Source organism: Erpetoichthys calabaricus, chromosome 5, assembly GCF_900747795.2.
Source record: "Erpetoichthys calabaricus chromosome 5, fErpCal1.3, whole genome shotgun sequence".
In the NCBI taxonomy this organism is placed as follows: Eukaryota; Metazoa; Chordata; class Cladistia; order Polypteriformes; family Polypteridae; genus Erpetoichthys; species Erpetoichthys calabaricus.
In genome coordinates, this window is record NC_041398.2 from 208871716 (window position 1) to 208891083 (window position 19368).

The 19368-nt window shown below is 36.0% G+C and overlaps 2 protein-coding genes across 4 annotated transcripts in view; one reads left to right on the forward strand and one right to left on the reverse strand.

Moving 5' to 3' along the window:
- The window catches only part of LOC114652196 (guanine nucleotide-binding protein G(q) subunit alpha), a 634881-nt gene that overhangs the window by 534454 nt on the left and 81059 nt on the right, over window positions 1–19368 (forward strand). The gene's annotated exons all lie outside the window — the stretch shown is intronic.
- Window positions 1–19368, reverse strand: part of vps13a (vacuolar protein sorting 13 homolog A) — a 285577-nt gene that overhangs the window by 17061 nt on the left and 249148 nt on the right. Inside the window, exons 64-69 of one of the 2 annotated variants that reach the window (XM_028802446.2) lie at window positions 17568–17643; window positions 17261–17424; window positions 16196–16241; window positions 11095–11218; window positions 10668–10782; window positions 1010–1949 (exon numbers count right to left, since the gene is read on the reverse strand). In XM_028802446.2, the coding sequence (XP_028658279.1) occupies window positions 1884–1949; window positions 10668–10782; window positions 11095–11218; window positions 16196–16241; window positions 17261–17424; window positions 17568–17643 (591 nt within the window). In that variant the 3' untranslated portion in view covers window positions 1010–1883. Of the gene's footprint in view, window positions 1–1009; window positions 1950–10667; window positions 10783–11094; window positions 11219–16195; window positions 16242–17260; window positions 17425–17567; window positions 17644–19368 lie in introns of those variants that run through there. The other variant, XM_028802445.2, reaches the window with a different exon arrangement.

The following is a 19368-nucleotide window of genomic DNA, read 5'->3' on the forward strand; positions in this document are numbered from 1 at the left end:
GCATTGTTATCACTCTTTAATATTTTCTTTATCAGTATGCTGCTGCTGGAGTATGTGAATTTCCCCTTGGGATTAATAAAGTATCTATCTATCTATCTATCTATCTATCTATCTATCTATCTATCTATCTATCTATCTATCTAAGTGATTTCTTATTTGCTAGCTGTTTTATTTTGGCCTGACAGTAAGATGTCACAGTTTTCACAATGCATATTCTGAAATACTCTGCTAACCTGCAATATAATTTTATTAGGGTACAGTGATCCCTCGCTATATCGCGCTTCGCCTTTCGCGGCTTCACTCTATTGCGGATTTTATATGTAAGCATATTTAAATATATATCGCGGATTTTTTGCTGGTTCGCGGATTTCTGAGGACAATGGGTCTTTTAATTTCTGGTACATGCTTCCTCAGTTGGTTTGCCCAGTTGATTTCATACAAGGGACGCTATTGGCAGATGGCTGAGAAGCTACCCAACTTACTTTTCTCTCTCTCTCTCTCTTGCGCTGACTTTCTCTGATCCTGACGTAGGGGGTGTGAGCAGGGGGGCTGTTCCCACACCTAGACGATACAGACGCTCGTCTAAAAATGCTGAAAGATTATCTTCACGTTGCAACCTTCTGTGCAGCTGCTTAGTGAAGCGACATGCTGCACAGTGCTTCGCATACTTAAAAGCTCAAAGGGCACGTATTGATTTTTGACTTTGTTTTTCTCTGTCTCTCTATCTCCCTGCTCCTGACGGAGGGGGTGTGAGCTGCTGCCTTCAACAGCTTTGTCTTTTAAGTATGCGAAGCACCGTGGCACAAACAGCCCTATTGATTTGTTTGCTTTCCTCTCTGTTTCCTTTGAAGAGGAAGATATGTTTGCATTCTTTTAATTGTGAGACAGAACTGTCATCTCTGTCTTGTCATGGAGCACAGTTTAAACTTTTGAAAAAGAGACAAATGTTTGTTTGCAGTGTTTGAATAACGTTCCTGTCTCTCTACAACCTCCTGTGTTTCTGCGCAAATCTGTGACCCAAGCATGACAATATAAAAATAACCATATAAACATATGGTTTCTACTTTGCGGATTTTCTTATTTCGCGGGTGGCTCTGGAACGCAACCCCCGCGATGGAGGAGGGATTACTGTAATCGGTTTGAATTTTAGCACTTCTCTACTAACCCATGGCCTCAAAATACTGGGATTGCTAAAGGACTCGATAGTGTCAACACATGATTGTTTTTCATTGTGTGTTCAAATTCTGGGTATGCACATTTACATCCTGTGCTAACTAAATACATAAGATTATTTGTGATCCACCTCTAAGCTATTTATCATGTTAATGTTGTTTACAAGAAAAGAATACCAATGGCAGTCAATGCAAATGAATGCCAAAATTTTGTGAGAAAATGTATTATTTCCAATCTAGCTTTATTATCATCAATGTACTTCTGTAATGTTAAAAGCTCGGCTTATAAAACTGGGAGCCTTGCTCTGTAAAAACAGACATATTCCAGGAGTTTTAAGGCTACTTGTTTCATGTTGGTCCTGACCATTATTATAAGGCACTCGGGGAGCCCTCTATTTTTTTTTTAAACTAAATAAAGTGTGTCTTAACAAAGCAAGGTCTGGGGCAAATGATAGTTTGTCATGATTGAGAGGGAATAACCTTGCATTAAAAAACAAAACTTATCCTTTAAATAAACTGACTCTTACCTGACTTATAAGTCAATAAGATATGAATTTAATTTTAAAATAATATAGAACATTGATTATGCCTTTATTCGTTAAAGTAATCTAGATAAAAACAAATTAATACAAATCCTGATACAAAATTGGTATCAATTAACAAAGAAAATAACTGTGAATGCATGCACTACTATCACTTAGAAATAACTTTCTAGCTGTCAATATCATCATCATCATCACTGTCGGTCCTAATCCATTCAGCGTAGGCCATTCTTTTCTGCAAGCATGATAAAAAAAAAAGAAAAGAGAAAACATAGCCAATGTTAAATTAAACATGCAGTTTTAGTCTATTTGCATGTTAGCAGCAATGGGTTAAAAGTTTCATTTTTCTTCTTCAACAATTAAAACAAAATCAAGGATAATTAATAAGATAGTTATTATTTAAAGCCAGCTTTTATCATAAAGAAGAAAATATGAACTTTTGTTCTGAAGGAAGCATGACATTTTGGAAAGCACAAAGCTATGTGGTGCTATGCTATAATGAAAGACACTGAAAATCCAGTATACTTAAATGCATTCCTGTATAAGAAAATAAAGAAATACCCCTTACCTATTTAATTGACGATTCCAGGAAGCAAGAGAGACACAAATGAACACATGCATACATCAGAAGAGAATAAATGCTCTGCTCTTTTTGACAGGTGTACACTATGAATGCTAGTGTTTGACAATTCAATATTAGTAAATGCTAGATTAAAAGATTTTTAAGTAATTCTAATAACCTGTAAATGACAATAGCAGTTTAAGATTTTTTTTTTACTCTCATACATGGGAAGGTTCATTGCATTAGAATAGTGTTAACCTAAGTTTCAGCAGTTGCTTAAATTTACAATAAGTAATCAGGGCCATGTTTTACAACTGCTAACCCCTTCTGATATGTACTCTCATTTTGTCATTCATATATGCCAGTTACTGTTGGTTATGTCATGGGGTTAATGAAAATGTTCATGAAAGTGGTTTAATGGTATACAGTATTCACCTAGTATACCATACTAGGGGGCTTCGCCCCCTGCTCGCTTTGCTCGCCAACCCCTGGTCTTGGGTAACCCGAAATACATTTGAAAGAGATTACTGTCTGTCTCGGTAATCGTTACATATGTATCATGTCCACAGTCACGATATCTGTAGGTCTATGTAATATATGTAAATGAGAATAGCAGTGTAAGTGTTATGTTATGCAAGTATAGAATGTCTTTGAGTGTGCGCAGATCTATGTATGAGATATATTGGAGTGTACGCCGAAGACTCTTCTGTTTGTGTTTTCCGTGAGTACATATAGTATTGTATTACTGTAATGTGATTCACATATGCTGTGGAGTCCGGATGTTTGGTGCTTCTGTACTATCTCGGGTTATTGCTTGCGGTGCTTTAGGAGCGTGTTGTAGGCACCTGCAACTTGTGCCTGCTTTGCTTGCGGCATTTGAGACGCGCGTTGTAGGCGCTTGCGTTCATTGATTTTATCCAGTTAGCTCCGTTAGTCAAGCTGTATCGTTTTGAAGCCGTGACCGTGTCTCTATTAGTTATACGTTGTTTACCGTTACTAATATGGATATTTGCACTTACTGTTAATACGGAGCGTTGTCTGTCGTTGTACTGTTAGTAGATAGATAGATAGATAGATAGATACTTAGTAATGCATCACTGTAATGTGATTCACATATGTTGTGTTGCACCTACTGTTAAAATCACTTATTTACGTTAGTTGAGCTCTTTCGTTTCTGAGCCGTGGCTACTTTGCTTGCGGTGTATAGGCGCATGTGCCCTCCGTACTATCTCGGGTGTGACTATGCTGTGCTTTGTGGACATCTGGGGACTCCGTACTTTGTCTGGTTTGACTGTGGGACGGGACGTCGAAGCCTCTTCTGTTTGTGTTTTCCGTGAGTACATATAGTATTGTATTACTGTAATGTGATTCACATATGCTGTGGAGTCCGTATCTTTGGGGTTTCTGTACTATCTCGGGTTATTGGTCGCGGTGCTTTAGAAGCGTGTTGTAGTCGCCTGCACCTTCCGTACTATGTCGGGTTTGACTATGCTGTGTAGTGTAGGCGTGTAGGGTTCTGTACTCTCTTATTGTATCTCCGTCAGTCGAGCTCTTTCTTTTTGGAGTCGTGCCTGCTTTGCTTGCGGCATTTGAGACGCGCGTTGTAGGCGCTTGCATTCATTGATTTTATCCAGGTAGCTCTGTTAGTCGAGCTGTATCGTTTTGGAGCCGTGACCGTGTCTCCATTAGTTATACGTTGTTTACCGTTAGTAATATGGATATTTGCACTTACTGTTAATACGGAGCGTTTTCTGTGGTTGTACTGTTAGTAATGCATCACTGTAATGTGATTCACATATGCTGTGTAGTTTGGACGTGTGAGGATGCCGTATGTTTAATACGGAGCGTTCGTTTATTCTTATTACCCATCTGGTGTCGAGCCTGTGTTTTCTGTGGTTGTACTGTTAATATTGTATTACTGTAATGTGATTCACATATGTTGTGGAGTCCGGATATTTGGGGCTTTTGTACCATCTTGGGTTTTTGCTTGCGGTGTTTTAGACGCGCGTGGACCATACTGTAATGTGCTTAATATTGTATTACTGCAATGTGATTCACATATGTTGTGGAGTCTGGATCTGTGTGGTTTCTGTACTATCTCGTGTTTATGCTTGTGGTGTGTTAGAAGCGCGTGGACCATGCTGTGTAGTGTGGACATTTAGTTCAGAAGCGCGTTGTAGGCGCCTGTGCCTTTCATACTTTCCCGCGCCTTCCGTACTATCTTTTGTGGACCTGTGGGGCCTCCGTAGCCTCTTCCGTTTGACTCTGGGGTGCAGCGCAGAATCCTCTTTTTTGTGTGGCTGTGTCGTTAGTCGTTAAGCTATGGGCACGTTGTTGCTTCATGTCTTATTCACGTTAGTTGAGCTCTTTCGTTTTTGGGCCGTGACTCCTTCATTCGCGGTGGATCAGACTTTGCTTGCGGTTTATGAGACGCGCACTTTCGCCACCTGCGCACTATGTCTCATGGTCCCATCGCCGTGTACCTGCGTCCATGCCTTCCGGTTTACCATTCTCGGTTAGTAATATGGATCAGGCTCTTAATATAGACATTAGCTTAAACAATATTTGGTCCTTAGAAAAAGAAAAAGCTTAAAGGAAACCCATATTTTAAAGGCTATAGGGAAGGGGGTTGTTACTCCTTCCAGCATTTCAGCATTGGCGTAGAGTTTAGGTCTGCTGCAGATTTCTTTGCCAAATGAGGGTTAGGATTAGAAATTAACCTCTAGAAATAAAACAAAAAAAAAACTTTGGGAATCTACGGGCCCAAATCCCTTAATAAATTGCAGCCCTGATTTCAGAATAAGCACAAACACATACACACACACGTTTTCTCCAGATATTCCATAGTCAGCACAAAACCACTCACATCTCATTTGTTTTCTCCAGGTTAAAACTACAGTATCTACAAGCCACCGAAATGAAGAGTTATACTGTGAACACATCTTTCATTGCTTGTTGTACTTAGCCACAAATTTGAGCCCATTGTATTTTTCATTTCTATCAAATGATTTAAATGAGGAAAAAAGACAACAATAGAACAACAACAAAAACAATACAATTTAAAAACACTTTGGTACCTATACTCAAAAATATTGTACTGTCGTTTATACAACAGATACTGTACCATAATAAAAAAACAGCTAGTTTCATATCTCAGTTGATTTTTTTGATTGTAATGTCATTCACTGCATACAAAATGGAGAACATTTAAATTAGATGTTCCTAAAATATGTCATCATAATTTCCGCTGTATGTTCCCTAGTGAGGTCTGCACTGTCAGCATGGTGAACTATTCTGACCTGGCCACTCTATCCCTGACAATTTCCTTCCACTCTTCCTGAAGAATTCCAAGAATTCCCAGGTGATTTGAGATATCTAATATCCTCAGTGTGTCCCATGTCTGGCTGTAGGTCTTGTCAAAAACGGCAACACCTGATACACTTCCAAACCACATCAAATCCCCCCCCCAATTCAATAACATGGTCTGGAAAAATCGTTTGCAAAATTGCTGCTGCCACTCTTGATTCATTGTTCAATCTCACTATCACCTCTACGTCCACTCATAAATAAAGACTCAAATGATCTTGAACTCCTCCAGTTGGGGCAGCCACTCACTCCTTTCTTGTACGGAATGAGCCATTCTTTTCTAAGAGTTGTGCATTTGGAGATGATTGTACCCATCTCATCCTCATCACGCTTGCTGTGAACATTTATAGTTCATGTTAAACATCAGTCTAATGTGGCCAAGAAGATAAGCAGCAGGGATGCAACCCTTAGATTTCCAAATACTCTTCAGTTCTCAATTACACGTTGATGTCCTGTCAATGAAACTTAAGAACAGGAGAGGAGAAAAGAGCAGATGCAGCAAAGGTGGAGTCCAGTGCTCACCTCAAACAGATATGTCAAGTATGCATAGTCGGCTACTGCTCTACAAATACAGGTTCCAAATAGTCATAAGATTTTTAGGTTCAGTATGCACATAAACAGTATTGACAAACTGTCATCACCCATTAAAAGTCTGTGCAAAGGCAAAGAGTTATCTCATTGTTCCCAAGTAAGGACAGAATCTAAGCTGAACCTCAGATCCTGGAGAAGGAATTCAGATGGGAGTCTCTGTTCCAGTACACCAGCATGAGCTTTCACTGGAAGGCTGAGGAATGTGATCTGTCAATAATTAGAACATATCCGGTTGTACCCCTAATTAAAATGGGAACCTCAAATACAGTCTGCTTGTCCTGAGGTAGTCTTGTCCGTTATGATTTAAGCATTACTTTTAATAGTTACTATAATTTGGCACCTTATAATAGTATACATTTTTATACCATTATTATAATGTATTGTTTTTCCTGTAACACCAGTTTACTAATTCTTCTTTTGGTTGCCATCATATTGGCTTTAACATAGTTGCTACACATGTGACAGATACTGTGTTGTGTGTGACAATATGATGGTAAAATACATTTAAGGTGAAGGCAGGCTATGTTAAGTATGCAAGACTTTACATGTAAAACAAAACTCTTCTTGATGAACTGCTGATTTGATTTGTTAGAGAAGGGAAGGTTAGGGCCATTTTCTGCCTTTTTGAACTACAATTTTCTGACTTGTGCTTTGATTTTGATTGCTGGTGTTTTTCAATTTTACAGTTTTAACTTGTGTCTGTTCAAAAGACAACTATTGTGGTTTTGGCCTTCAAACCTTTCATCTTTTGGTTTGTGATTCAAATTGTCCTTAGAGATGTGATCTATTACAATCTAAGGTCACTAAACTGTTTCAGCTTTCCACCCAATATTGAACATATACGTTAGCTAAAACACATCCTTATGTCCAGTGCTTCGAGAATTTCCAGTTAGATCTCATCCACACCTGTAACCTTGCCACTTCAGAGGTTTTTAATCACTGTACAATCATCCACTACAGTTGTGGCTCTAACCCCAAATCAATGCTTCTGGTACTGCATCTTCGGAGAAGCGTACCTAAAATAGTCCACCTCTGAACGACATCCCAGGCTGAGCTCACCATTTTCTTAGTCTTGCTGACAGCAGTCGATATGAAGACCAACCAATATTACTTTCCCAAATGGGTCTTACCAGTGTGTCCAGTGGATGCTCCATCTGCCTCAAACAGCTCTCCACCAAGAGATGATGGGCTGACAATTCAGCGCCTCTCTTTACCCAAGTTTCCAGACCATATAGCTCCAGAGTAGATGACCTGACTAAAACATCAGCCACTAACCTTTGCCCCAATGCACTCCGGAACTAGGTACGCTTATGAGAAGGCTTGTTCATTATGAACAATCCAAAACTAGCATAATATAATATAATATCAACTGACTGTTTGGATTAGGATCAGGCAGGTACCCCCACACAAGACTCCCAGTAAGACAGAATCAGTAGGTCATACCATATCAAGCATCATATCCAAAGTGTCTAAAAAAAGAAAACTGTCAATAATAATTTGGTTCAAAAATTACAAAAAACAGTTTAACATTTTCTCACTGCAACCTTAAGTTGGATTTTAGCAATCCTCTCTTCCACCAAAACAAACTCCAACTGTACATCATCAGTTTGTTGACTTTTAAGAACCCTCACACCCATTCTGAGCCTATAATGAGAATCCACTCCAAATGATGAAAGACACCACTCTGGATAACTCTAATCATGTCCAAAGATTCAAGTCCAAATATATTTAACTAGTACTTTTCAACCTTCTGCATTAATTCCAGCTCTTTCCCTTCTAGAGAGGTTGTGTTTCACATCCCAAGAGCCAATTTCAATTACTGATGTCTAGTATGCCAGGATCATTCCCACTCTTGTCCATCACTCCACTGGCACTGCACCTGGCCATTATCCTTTGCTTGTGAGTTGTGAATATTGTAATATAATTTGGAGAATATGTTTTATGCTTGGCTGTACTATCTTAAAGCTTGAATTTCCAGCATCCCACATTGCAGGTCCATGTATCTTTTTCAGACTGACCCTGAGTGAGCTAAGTGGAACATTAAGCCATCAGAGTGAATACTACTTCCAAATCTGGTTTGGTGGGTCCCGGCAAATTTTTCTTTGATATAACTGGTGTAATGAGGGTTATATATTGATTAGTCTTGGCCTGGCCAACTCAAATCAGACATTTCACAGCAATACGAATCATTAAGGCACACAAGCTTCTTAACCAGGCTAAAGTCACAATCCTAAAATCATTTACATTTTTTTCCCCAGAAAAGAACACAAAGTTACTTTGTTGGTGTTGGGGGAAACCCAGTAAACATATGGATAAGTGCAGGTCTGATGTTTTCACAGATGTGTCTTATATGATGCACTAAAGTCGCTTACTGTTAGTCACTTGCCACTCCCATGATCACAGAGCAAACAGAGGCAAAGTAGCAATGTGCAGCACATGTTAAGGGCAGATTCTATGCTGCCACCTAACAGACAACCTTATCCTACCTCAGATGTGGGAAAAGGAAATGTTTTTCATCAGACAAAACTTCAAATGAAGGGCAAAAAGCAAAGCCAAGAGGCAATACTGACTTTATCACTTTTAATCTTTTTATATAATCAGTTAAAAAAAGGCAATACATTTGATTACAAAAAAAAAATAATAATTTTCCTCATTTTTAAACCAACTCCTACTGGCCCTTTATGGAGACTGACTTAATACAAAACAGAATTGTTAAAAAAATAAATAAATAAATAAATAAAAAAAAAACAAAAAACAGAAAAAGTGCTAACATTCTATGTTATTTCTCAAGGATGTAATTTCAAAAAAGGCTATACAGGGTGACTGCTCTTGTCTTTATGCTGCTACCACAAGTCACATTGCAGAATCAATTCACCAAATTGCGAAAACTGTTTAGATAGGGCAGGTGTCACTAGTAATGTGTCTTGTGAGAACTGCTTTTTGACACAGAGAATCTCCACACAGAGGGTTCAACTTAAGTTATTGTTTGGTGGGTAGGGAGGGGGTGGTGATTGCTTAAACTTCTCAAAATGTTCAATTAGACTTTGTGAATGACCTGCTTTCTCCATTGTTTTCTCTTGCATTTGTGTTTGTTCCCATGATGGTGCAGTCAACAATTAATTGTCTACATATGGAACTATGAAGAACTAGCTACTTGTACATCCCTGGCATTGTGTGAATAAAACACCTAGGTTTCAGGTACAGAAATATAGTCTATATTAGTCTATATTACTATTTTGAATCACAGATTGTGATCCTATAAATTTAAATATCTGATGATTACAATTATCTTAATTTTTTTAGTGACACAGAATATCTTGAGAGAATATGTTGTTGTTTGGTTTGCATGAGTTAAGGCCTGAATTTTCCGGCAGTTTACCTCATTCAGTATGGTTACTTCATGTATCCAGTTTGTATTTGTAATAGACCAGTGCCATCAGAAAAATATTCTAACCTTGTGGTGAGATTGTGCATACCTACTTGTCAGCTGATAGAAATTTTCACTTGTCTGAAGTACATTACATTTTTGGTTAGAGTAATGCAGACATTGTTTCCATCTTGAGCAGGACTACAACAGAGATGTGTTGGTTTGTTTATGCAGTGTGTGAAAGATTGCCTGTAGAACTTCTCAAAACTACAAGATTATGCTGTGTTAGATATGGTATGAATCTTCTGCTTTATGATTCCTACGCCAAGTGCATATATTTATCGGAGGCCAAAAACAGGCATTTGATTGAAGTTGTGTGCAGAAACTGTTTTTTGAGACTATTTGAACGCAATAAATAGTTAAAATGCTTGCCAGACAAATTTTGCCATTCCTTTTGCAAATGTCTAGAGACAATTGAATTATTTTTCTTCTTCCATGTATATGTCGATAGTCATTCACCAGTTCATTAGCAAAGTCAATGATCCCTAAAACAAGACATTCTCTTAAGTCAGGCTATGAAATATGCATTATGAGGAACAGACCAGGGATTTGCTAATATACCACAAATATATACAGTATATATATGCTGTATGTTGAAGAGGATTAGACGATGGATGTCAGAATGCATCACCAAAAAAAGTCTGCAAATGGTTTTCATATGCTGCTAATTCTAGAAGCCTAAAAGTGCTGATTAGTTAACTGTTCAGCCTAAAGGTGGTAGGAAACAATGTGCCACATTTCGATGAGCATAGGCAACAGAACATTTCACTGTACTATGTACATGTGACAACACTGACATTATGAACTATGAAACTGATTATGAATCTACAGTACATGTGAACCAAATGCATATTTAAAGAACCATATAAACCTTAACCAAGTACATACAGTATAAAACAGTATTGTGTCATAATACTAAAAAGTAAATTTTGCCAAAAGTTATACAGTGAGAAAATAAAACTTAATTCTGAAAAATGTTGTTTAAGTAATGTCCACAGTAAACTAACCTGTAACATTTGGCTACCAAAACCTTCTCTTTCTCTGTATGGTCTAATGACTCCATCCTCATGTATGAATCTAGGTGGACGGAGACTTTCGACTTCTTCAGAAGACTCTGTGGCTCTATAAAGAGCAATAAAAAATTAAAAAAAGAAAAAAAACATTAACATGTTTGGCGTTTTGAAAACAGGACTACATAAAGTTAGAAGTTATTATCCTCTTTTATTAATTTAACTGCCTGTGTATATATTCTTGAAAAAAAACCAAAAGTGAATGTTTTTTCAAGTCTGTACTTACCTGACATACTAAAAATTGAGATAACTACAAAAGGAAATATTTGATAGACACCACAATTTGAAACAAAGTTCCCTTTTTTTTGAAAAGCTGAAAAGCAACACTAGCATTTTTCAAAGAAAATAATCAGTAAAATAATACCTCTTAATTCCTTGAAATGTACTGCTTGCCATATCAATAATGCCACCTGCAGGACGAGCAACAGCACCCACAAGGCCCTTACCAACTCCTTTAAAGAAGCCAGTGGCTCCTTCTTTTTGAGCTCCTAAACACAAAAATAAAGACAACTTAATCTAAGTTGTTTTTTGCCCTTTGCTTCACTTTATCATCTCATCTCATCTTCTCAACCAACTTTCCTGGTAAGGGTTGCGACTACCTCAATTTATTTTGTGGAACAATAAAATTAGCATGTAACAGTAAGACAAATAAATGTACTAATATTTATCTTGCACTTGAATAAATTCTCATAAGTAAACAGTATTTCAACAAAAATAAGCTTAATAATAATTAAATTAAAATTTGGAGCTTAACTGGGACTTCTAAATGAAACAGGCATGATCAAAAAAGTAGCATGTCAGTGCTACCACAGTTCAGTCTGATTCTACTCTCATTTACAAGTGTTGAGTCTGCGCCAAGAAGCTGTTTCCTTCCTACACTTATATAGCACATATTGCTGATACAAATTTTCTAAATGAAGAAGTCAGGGAAGTGAATTTGACTCTAGAGCCTACCCAGTAGTTTAGATTCAGATAACTGTACTTCAGTGAATATACACCAAAACTCATTGCTTTCTAAGACTTGATTGATTTCCCAGAATTTAAGTAAAAATTTTAGACAGAATGTCATGTGGGCTTGCCTTTTCACTGAAACAATGCACATTTTCTCTGGTCATTCATCTGTAGCAAAATTAGCCCTTTTTAACAATTTCACCTTGAACTGCAAACTTTCTTAGCCCCTTGTAGAGTGGTTGTGGAAGTGAAATTAACAGTTGTTCTCTTGTGTGCACTTGTTATAAAATAACAGTTGCTGGGATAATAAATAAAAATTACAATTTGTAATTTATTAGGCTTTGTAACAATGGTCTTCAAACTGAAATGACCTGAATCACTTCACATAAATAATAAGGCAAACTTCTACATGTAAAAGCTAAACTTCACCATCTTTTTCTGTGTGTAGTTCAATACTAAATTTCATAGTACAGTCGACCCTTGATATACGACTGGCCTGACATGCGAACAACTTGCTTTACGACCAAAATTTTTGTTTTGAATTACGCCTAACATCTTGCATTACGACCCGAATACGGTCACTGAGATCCGCTTATGCGACTGTAAACAAACAGCCAAGAGCGTTTGTAAGCATCAGTCGAAGCCCAGATACATGTGTTTGTGGACGTAATTTCGGTCAGTGCAGTGATTTATATAATTTATTTTGATAACTGCTAAGGAAGGAAGCGAAGGTAACGAAGGTAAAGAAAGTGATCACAATCGAAACGAAGAAGGAAATTGTGTGGAAATATGAGAGTGGCGTTCGTGTGACCGATCTCGCTAATATGTACAGCATGTCGAAATCCACCATCTCGACAATTTTACAAAGAAAAGATTTGTATAAGGAAACTCCTTCCAAACAATAACCACCTTCCATTTCATTCTCCTCCTCCTTCCTTCCTGCAAGCCAAAGATGTCAACTTAAATGGTGAGTACAGTATGAAATAGTTGTTTCTGATAGGCTAGGCACTTTTTATAACTTTTTGGTTAGTACATTAGAAAAATTATTGGTGTTTTTGGTAAATTATGCACATTATGCAACCCTTTTCTATTAAAAAAAGTTACATGGGTTGTTCGGAACACATTAATGGCATTTCCATTATTTCTTATGGGAAAAATAGTCTTGACTTACAACTAACTTGAGTTACAACCAGCCCTCGCGAACGAATTGAGTTCATAAGTCAAGGGTCCACTGTATATGATTCTAAAACTCAAGCCAATAAAAACTTTATAAATGTTTTTAAAAAGATATCTACACTGTAGGCCTATGATGTGCAGTGTTTTTTTAACATTTTATTGAATTTATTAAAATCAAATAATATTCCATACAAGCAAGTCATATTTTACAAAACTAGGTTTGAATCAAATCAACCCCCAACCATGAGAAAGGGAGCTAGGCCAACAGAGTAAAACTTTAATAGTAGGAAAAATAAGTAAATAAAAACTAAAATAAATAAATAGAATAAAAAGGGAAGAGAATCCACTTCCTCAATTTAAATGCTTATTCTAAAACGCTATTGATTAGATCTTTCCAGGTTTTAAAAAAAAGTTTTACACAGATCCTATAAGTGAGAATTAGATTTTTTCCACTTTCTAATAATATATAACATCATTTACCCACTGACTTAAAAGAGGTGAGTTAGGATTCTTCCAGTTGAGCAAGATAAGTCATGCGTGCCAATAATGAAGTAAAGGCAATTACAGCTTGTTTATCCTTCTTCACTTTAAGCCCATCTGGGGGTACACCAAACACAGCTGTTACTGGATTAGGAGGGATTGTGACTCCAAGGCTGTCTGAAAGGCACTTAAAGATTTTGGTCCAAAATGTTGTTAATTTGGTACACACCAAAAACATATGGCCCAATGAGGCTGGAGCTGGATTGCAACGTTCGCAGGTTAGATCTTGCCCTGGTACAATTTTAAACAAGACAGATGTGCTTGATAGATGATTATAAGTTGAATAATTACATGCTCGGTGTATATGAAGCTCGAGTGAATTCTATACATTGCTACCTTCCACTTCTTTTCTGAAATGTTGAGTGAGAGATCCTTTTCCCACTGTACTCTTGGATCTTTGAAAGGGAGGGACATAAAAATGTTTTTATATATTACAGAAATGCTGTGAGTCCTCAAGACTGATCAATATTTTTTCCGGAATAGAGGTAAGTGGGAGGCGAGGAAAATTGGGCAGGTTTTGTTTAGCAAAGTTTCTAATTTGGATGTAGTGAAAGAAATGAGCTGCTGGAAAGTTAAATTTGGAATGTAATTATTCATAGGATGCGAAGTTGTTTATGTACATATCTAAGTGATTTAATCCTGAAAGTTTTCTAGGCATTAAAAACTGCGTACGTTTGAGAGGGTGGAAAAAGGTGGTTATCGTGCAGAGGTGCCATATTCTGAGTGAATGAAGTACAATTGGATTGTTAGTATATTGGCGATAACTTGTGTTTATTGGGGTATAAAACAAGGAATATAAGGAAGTACTACAGGATTTTATTTCTTTTTTGGACCAAGCCTGTGTATGTTCATCTATTTGTGTCAATGTCCAAGGTTTTTATAGCTTGTATATTTGCTACCCAGTGGTATTTTACGTGTGAGGTGACACATTCGGTCAGGATTTAAACAATAACATTTCATTTTCTTGGCTATTTTTGTTTTATTTATTTATTGGTTCCACTTATCTTTGGTACTGCCATATCTTGCTATAACTGTGTGTGTCACTATGTGAATGAGACATGTCATTTTATTTCATTTATTTAAACCTGGCTTCAACGTCATACAATATTTTGGCAAATAAATTAAATAAAGGTAAATTAAATGTAGACATCAACCACTGCTAATTTTGTGAAAATTCACTTTATTTTGCCTTGATTTAGTTTGCCAGTCTCTGAATATAATGGTTTGACTAGTGCCTGTTTGACCATTATCTGCCACTCTTTTAAAATCCTTGAATCAATCTCATTATTTTACATTGAACTGGACCTGATGTAAATTACAACCATAAAAAATTAGACACTTGGTAATGCAAAGGCCTGCCTTCAATTAATTAAATCTCTAAGCACAATTCTCTAACCTGGAAGCTACAGTTTAACAACTGGCTGTCAAGCAGAGGAGGAATGTCAGAGCCATTGTTACTGCACCACCAATATTAATTGTTAAAGAACCACTAATTCCTTACCTAGGGCATTTCTTGGGAGTCCAAAAAGCTGCAGGAGGTCTTTGACTATAAATCAAAGTGAGTCTGTACTGATTCAAACTAATTTTTACAATAAAATTCAAAACAGATTTTATCTTCTTTCCTTCTTATAAGAGTGTCTCTGGAATGGCTTGTGGAATTTTTGATAAAGACAATCTGTGCTGCTTGTTTTTAAGGGAATGTTGTTCAGTTTTTGATGATCATGAGAGAGAGGCTGTCACCACTAGTAGGCTGCTGAATTTGAAACAACTGAAGAGCTCCATTGGGAACTATATAATATGTATTAAAATGATCTAAACAAATTTGAGGTGCAACAATTATTACTTGATCTCAGTTAGAAAAGAGCGATCAAATAAAATGGTCATGATATAGGATATCCATTGGATTGGTGATCATAATATTAAACAAAGAATACAACGATTCCAAAGGAACTGGGAAAGACAGCAATTAGTTTGATAAAAACAGATGAAGGATTCAAGAGGGACTGTACTTTTACTGTGGAGGAGCTGGGGGTATCTGAAACGTGTTTTGAATGCAGCCTAGCAAGCCCACCTGAAGACACTGCTTTCAAACCTAAAATAACAAATGCCTGTCCCTGCCAGTATTATTAAATGATATATTACATACTAAGGCTTTAGTGGACACACGACCACAGAAAACTATTAGTACAGAATTTGTTTCACTGCCGACAAAACAAAGTCTAGAACAGTGATGGAGGGGAATTGGTTCAGGTTTACAATATTACTAACTCATTCTACAATCCAAAATCTAAAATGGCATGCTTATACACTGAAATCAACTGTTTTATTATCCTATATCACAAAAATTCAAAGACTATATCAAAGTCATTATCTGTTGGTCACCTTTCAGATTTTAAGGATGTTTAGTACAAAAATGTGTACGTTATCTGGGTTTCGTGTGTGCATGTAAATGCACCCTTTGCGAGTATGATTTTTCTAAACAAATCTTAATGGTGCAATGCCCACAGGGTGGCCTTTTTTCACATTCCACTAGTTTAATTACCATAATTTGCACCCACCTGCAAATACACAAAAAAACCCAAGAACAATTTAATTTGTTCCATATATTTTGGCCCCTAAAACATTGGACATTGTACACTTTTGAACTCATTATAATACAGCTAAAGTGGAGATGGTAATGGCAAATTGTTTTTATGTCAGGATCTTCTTTAATGTATGTACTTAACATGCATGTCAAAAGTAAGCAAGATGTCTATTTAGTATTTGTTTCTGACAGAACATAAACTGCATTAACATACCTTTTATAGGCTTCGTAACAATTCCTGTAATTCCACTAACAAAACCCTGCAAAGAAGCACATATAAAAATGCTGCTTTAGCTTTATGCTTGATAAGAAATTTCTACAGGATCTTGACTAGTACAGTTATTTGTTTCCTGAGTTCAGACTATGAACCCAAGTACTGTACTATAATCTGTACTTCCCTGTATGATCACAATTTTATCAATAGAGATATTACTTGTCATATTATGTTACAATAAACATATATTAATTAAGTCAAGTATAATAGATTATCAATAGTTAATTTAAAATACGGTACTATAACAATATCTCTCGATGCCAGCATAATGATCATTAAAAATAATCAAATAGTAAATTGCCTATGAGCAATAGATCACAATTGTTTATCAACAACCACTGACTGCTCCAAGTAGACTAACCAGCTAACACTAAAATATAAAACTTAAGATCCACTGGGATTTGTCTCCTAATTCAATTTGTAACATGTTATTGGTTCACTACTAACATTCAAACAACTAAAACAAATCTTTGTCTTTGATGATAAATGAGCAGTTCATGCATGAGAAGGACAATATTAACTATACAAATTAAAATTGTGCAATCTTTTAGAAATAAAGAAGCTAAACAACCTCTGTGTTTCATATTCTCCACATGGTGATATGGGTTTTCATTACACACTGGAAGTAGGGTTTCATCTTATGAAGCTATTATAACAAATGCACAAGATATAAAGGTTACCTAAGAAAATATAAGGCTTTTCCAAGCAATCAGTGTGCTTTAAAGATGAAAATAATCAAGTACATGCAAAATGTGTGGAGTACTGGAGTATTCATACTTGCTTTTTCAACTTAATTGTGTTTTGTTATATTCTTGATCAGCTCTAAAGCCTAAGCAAAAATATTATTAACCATGACTATGGCCATTTATGCTCCTTACTGCAGAGCATTATGAGCTAATGACTAAATCCAATTTGTATTTCTTATGGAAGAGCACTGAGCTAATAACTAAAGCCAGATTCAGATTGATCAGTTCTCACTTTAATATACCGTACAGTTTTACTTACTGACACTAAGCCTTTTCCACCCCTTGTAATGCCTTCTTTAAGACCACTTGGCTGTCTATTCATTTCTTCCCTTCTTTTCTGTTGATAATCTTCATCCATTGTTATAGCAGCTACTCCCTTTGCCATAGCACCAGTAATTCTGGAAGCTGCTCCTGCTATACCACCTGAAAAATGGGGCACATAGTTAAGAAATACTGCATACAAATGAAAATTCTGACAAATTGTAACTTTTACATTTACACATGGATATTTTGGGAATTATTTTCTTTCATTTATATGAACAGCTGTTGATTACAACAATACCTACCAACAGCCCCTCCAACAAGGGCTTTCACTCCAAGTGCCATGCCTTCAACAAATTCCTCTGGACCTTGAATGGCTCCCTATAGGATATATACGAATATGCATTACTTTCTTTACACCACAATATACTCCTCTGATGTCAATAAATACATGAAAACAAATCTGTTTAAATAACATTTTTAATTTAGAAATGTTCTAATGAACATACAATTCCAAAAAAATAATGTGTATTTTTGACTACACTGTAATAATTAACCAATCCAAATATTTTTGAAAACTTTAATATGCAATATGATTCACTACAGAAAGGGTTGACTTTTTATAATAAAATTAAAGCATTACACAGATAGATGCTTGTGTGAAGAATGAAGAGACTATATTTCACTTAGTATCAAACCACCAGTTTAAACAAGAGAGTCAAATGCCTTTGATTATAGAGACTGTGAATATGCAAATTGGCTGAGCTATAAACATGACTACTTAAAACACCACAGAAAATAATCTGAAACATTTAAGCATTTCCATTTTTTCAGAGATACACAATATACATATTATATGTCTTGTTTAGTATGGTAATGTCCTCTGAACAGATGATACTGAAGTGTGTAGTCTTTTGTTTTCACTATAACAACCAAAAACAGTGTTTCACCTGAAGAACTTCACACCTCCATCAGGTATAATGGTACAAGTGATAATTTGCAGTTGTCTTGCTGTCACAGGACCTGTATATCTCACAATTCCTTTATACAACACGATTCTAAGAGGAAATGTGAGGCTATCTGTCTGACAGCTAGAGCTTGGACAAAACCTTAATCATGTAAAATAACAATGATACAAGGCACAACATATAAAGGTAGAAAATAATCAAGGCCATTAAGATGCTGTGTCGGAAACCTAAGAGTACTGAAGCACTGTAAGAAGGACTGAGGCAAAATTCTTCCAGTACCATTCAAAAGACTGATAAAATCATACAGAAAACATTTACTTCATGTGATGAATAATACTAAATCTGATTCTAAAAGCTACCAAATCACAGAATGTAATGACTTCTGGACGCACGGCTTTAGTGTGTTGGCCTATTTTTGTTGAACAAATAATGAGAATGCTAATAAAGTATGTGTTATTTGTCACAGATATTTTTTTTTTTTGCTAGATGATTTTTTATCAACATTACATTATGATATATAAAACTACAGAAATAAAAAACTGTATTTTCCTCTTGAACATATCAGTTTACAGTGAAAATACACTTTGAGACAAGACGTATAAACATAACTTGTAATCAACAAACATTCAGAAACTTTTAAATGGTCAGAGTTCTTTTGCAAATCAGTGTATAATATGACAGGTGTATAACAAAGTAGTGTGGTTCTACATCAATGATTATGATATGTTAATAGTTAATTATTTACTACAGAAAATAATGATATCCTTTAAACAAATTACAATTCCTAGAATACATATAAAATAGATGTATGCTCAAATTAGGAATGATGTGTATTCAGCCTGGCTAATGCTGGAAATCAGAGGTAGGAACAAACACATTGATAAAAACAAAAAGAAAAAATATTAATGTCTGCACGATACTACTGATAGAAAAACATTGTTCATGAAATTCAACAATACAATGTCTTTTTCAAATTAAGGAGTCTTTACAAGCAGAAAGAAACATGTATTTTAGTAGAAAAGGAGTTCAGTAAGCCGAGAGTCATTTTTCAGTAAGACATGGAACAGCAAACCACCTATGCCAAGATTAAACATGACCTTCTAACATGATTATTTTGGTAACCTATGTGCTAATACAA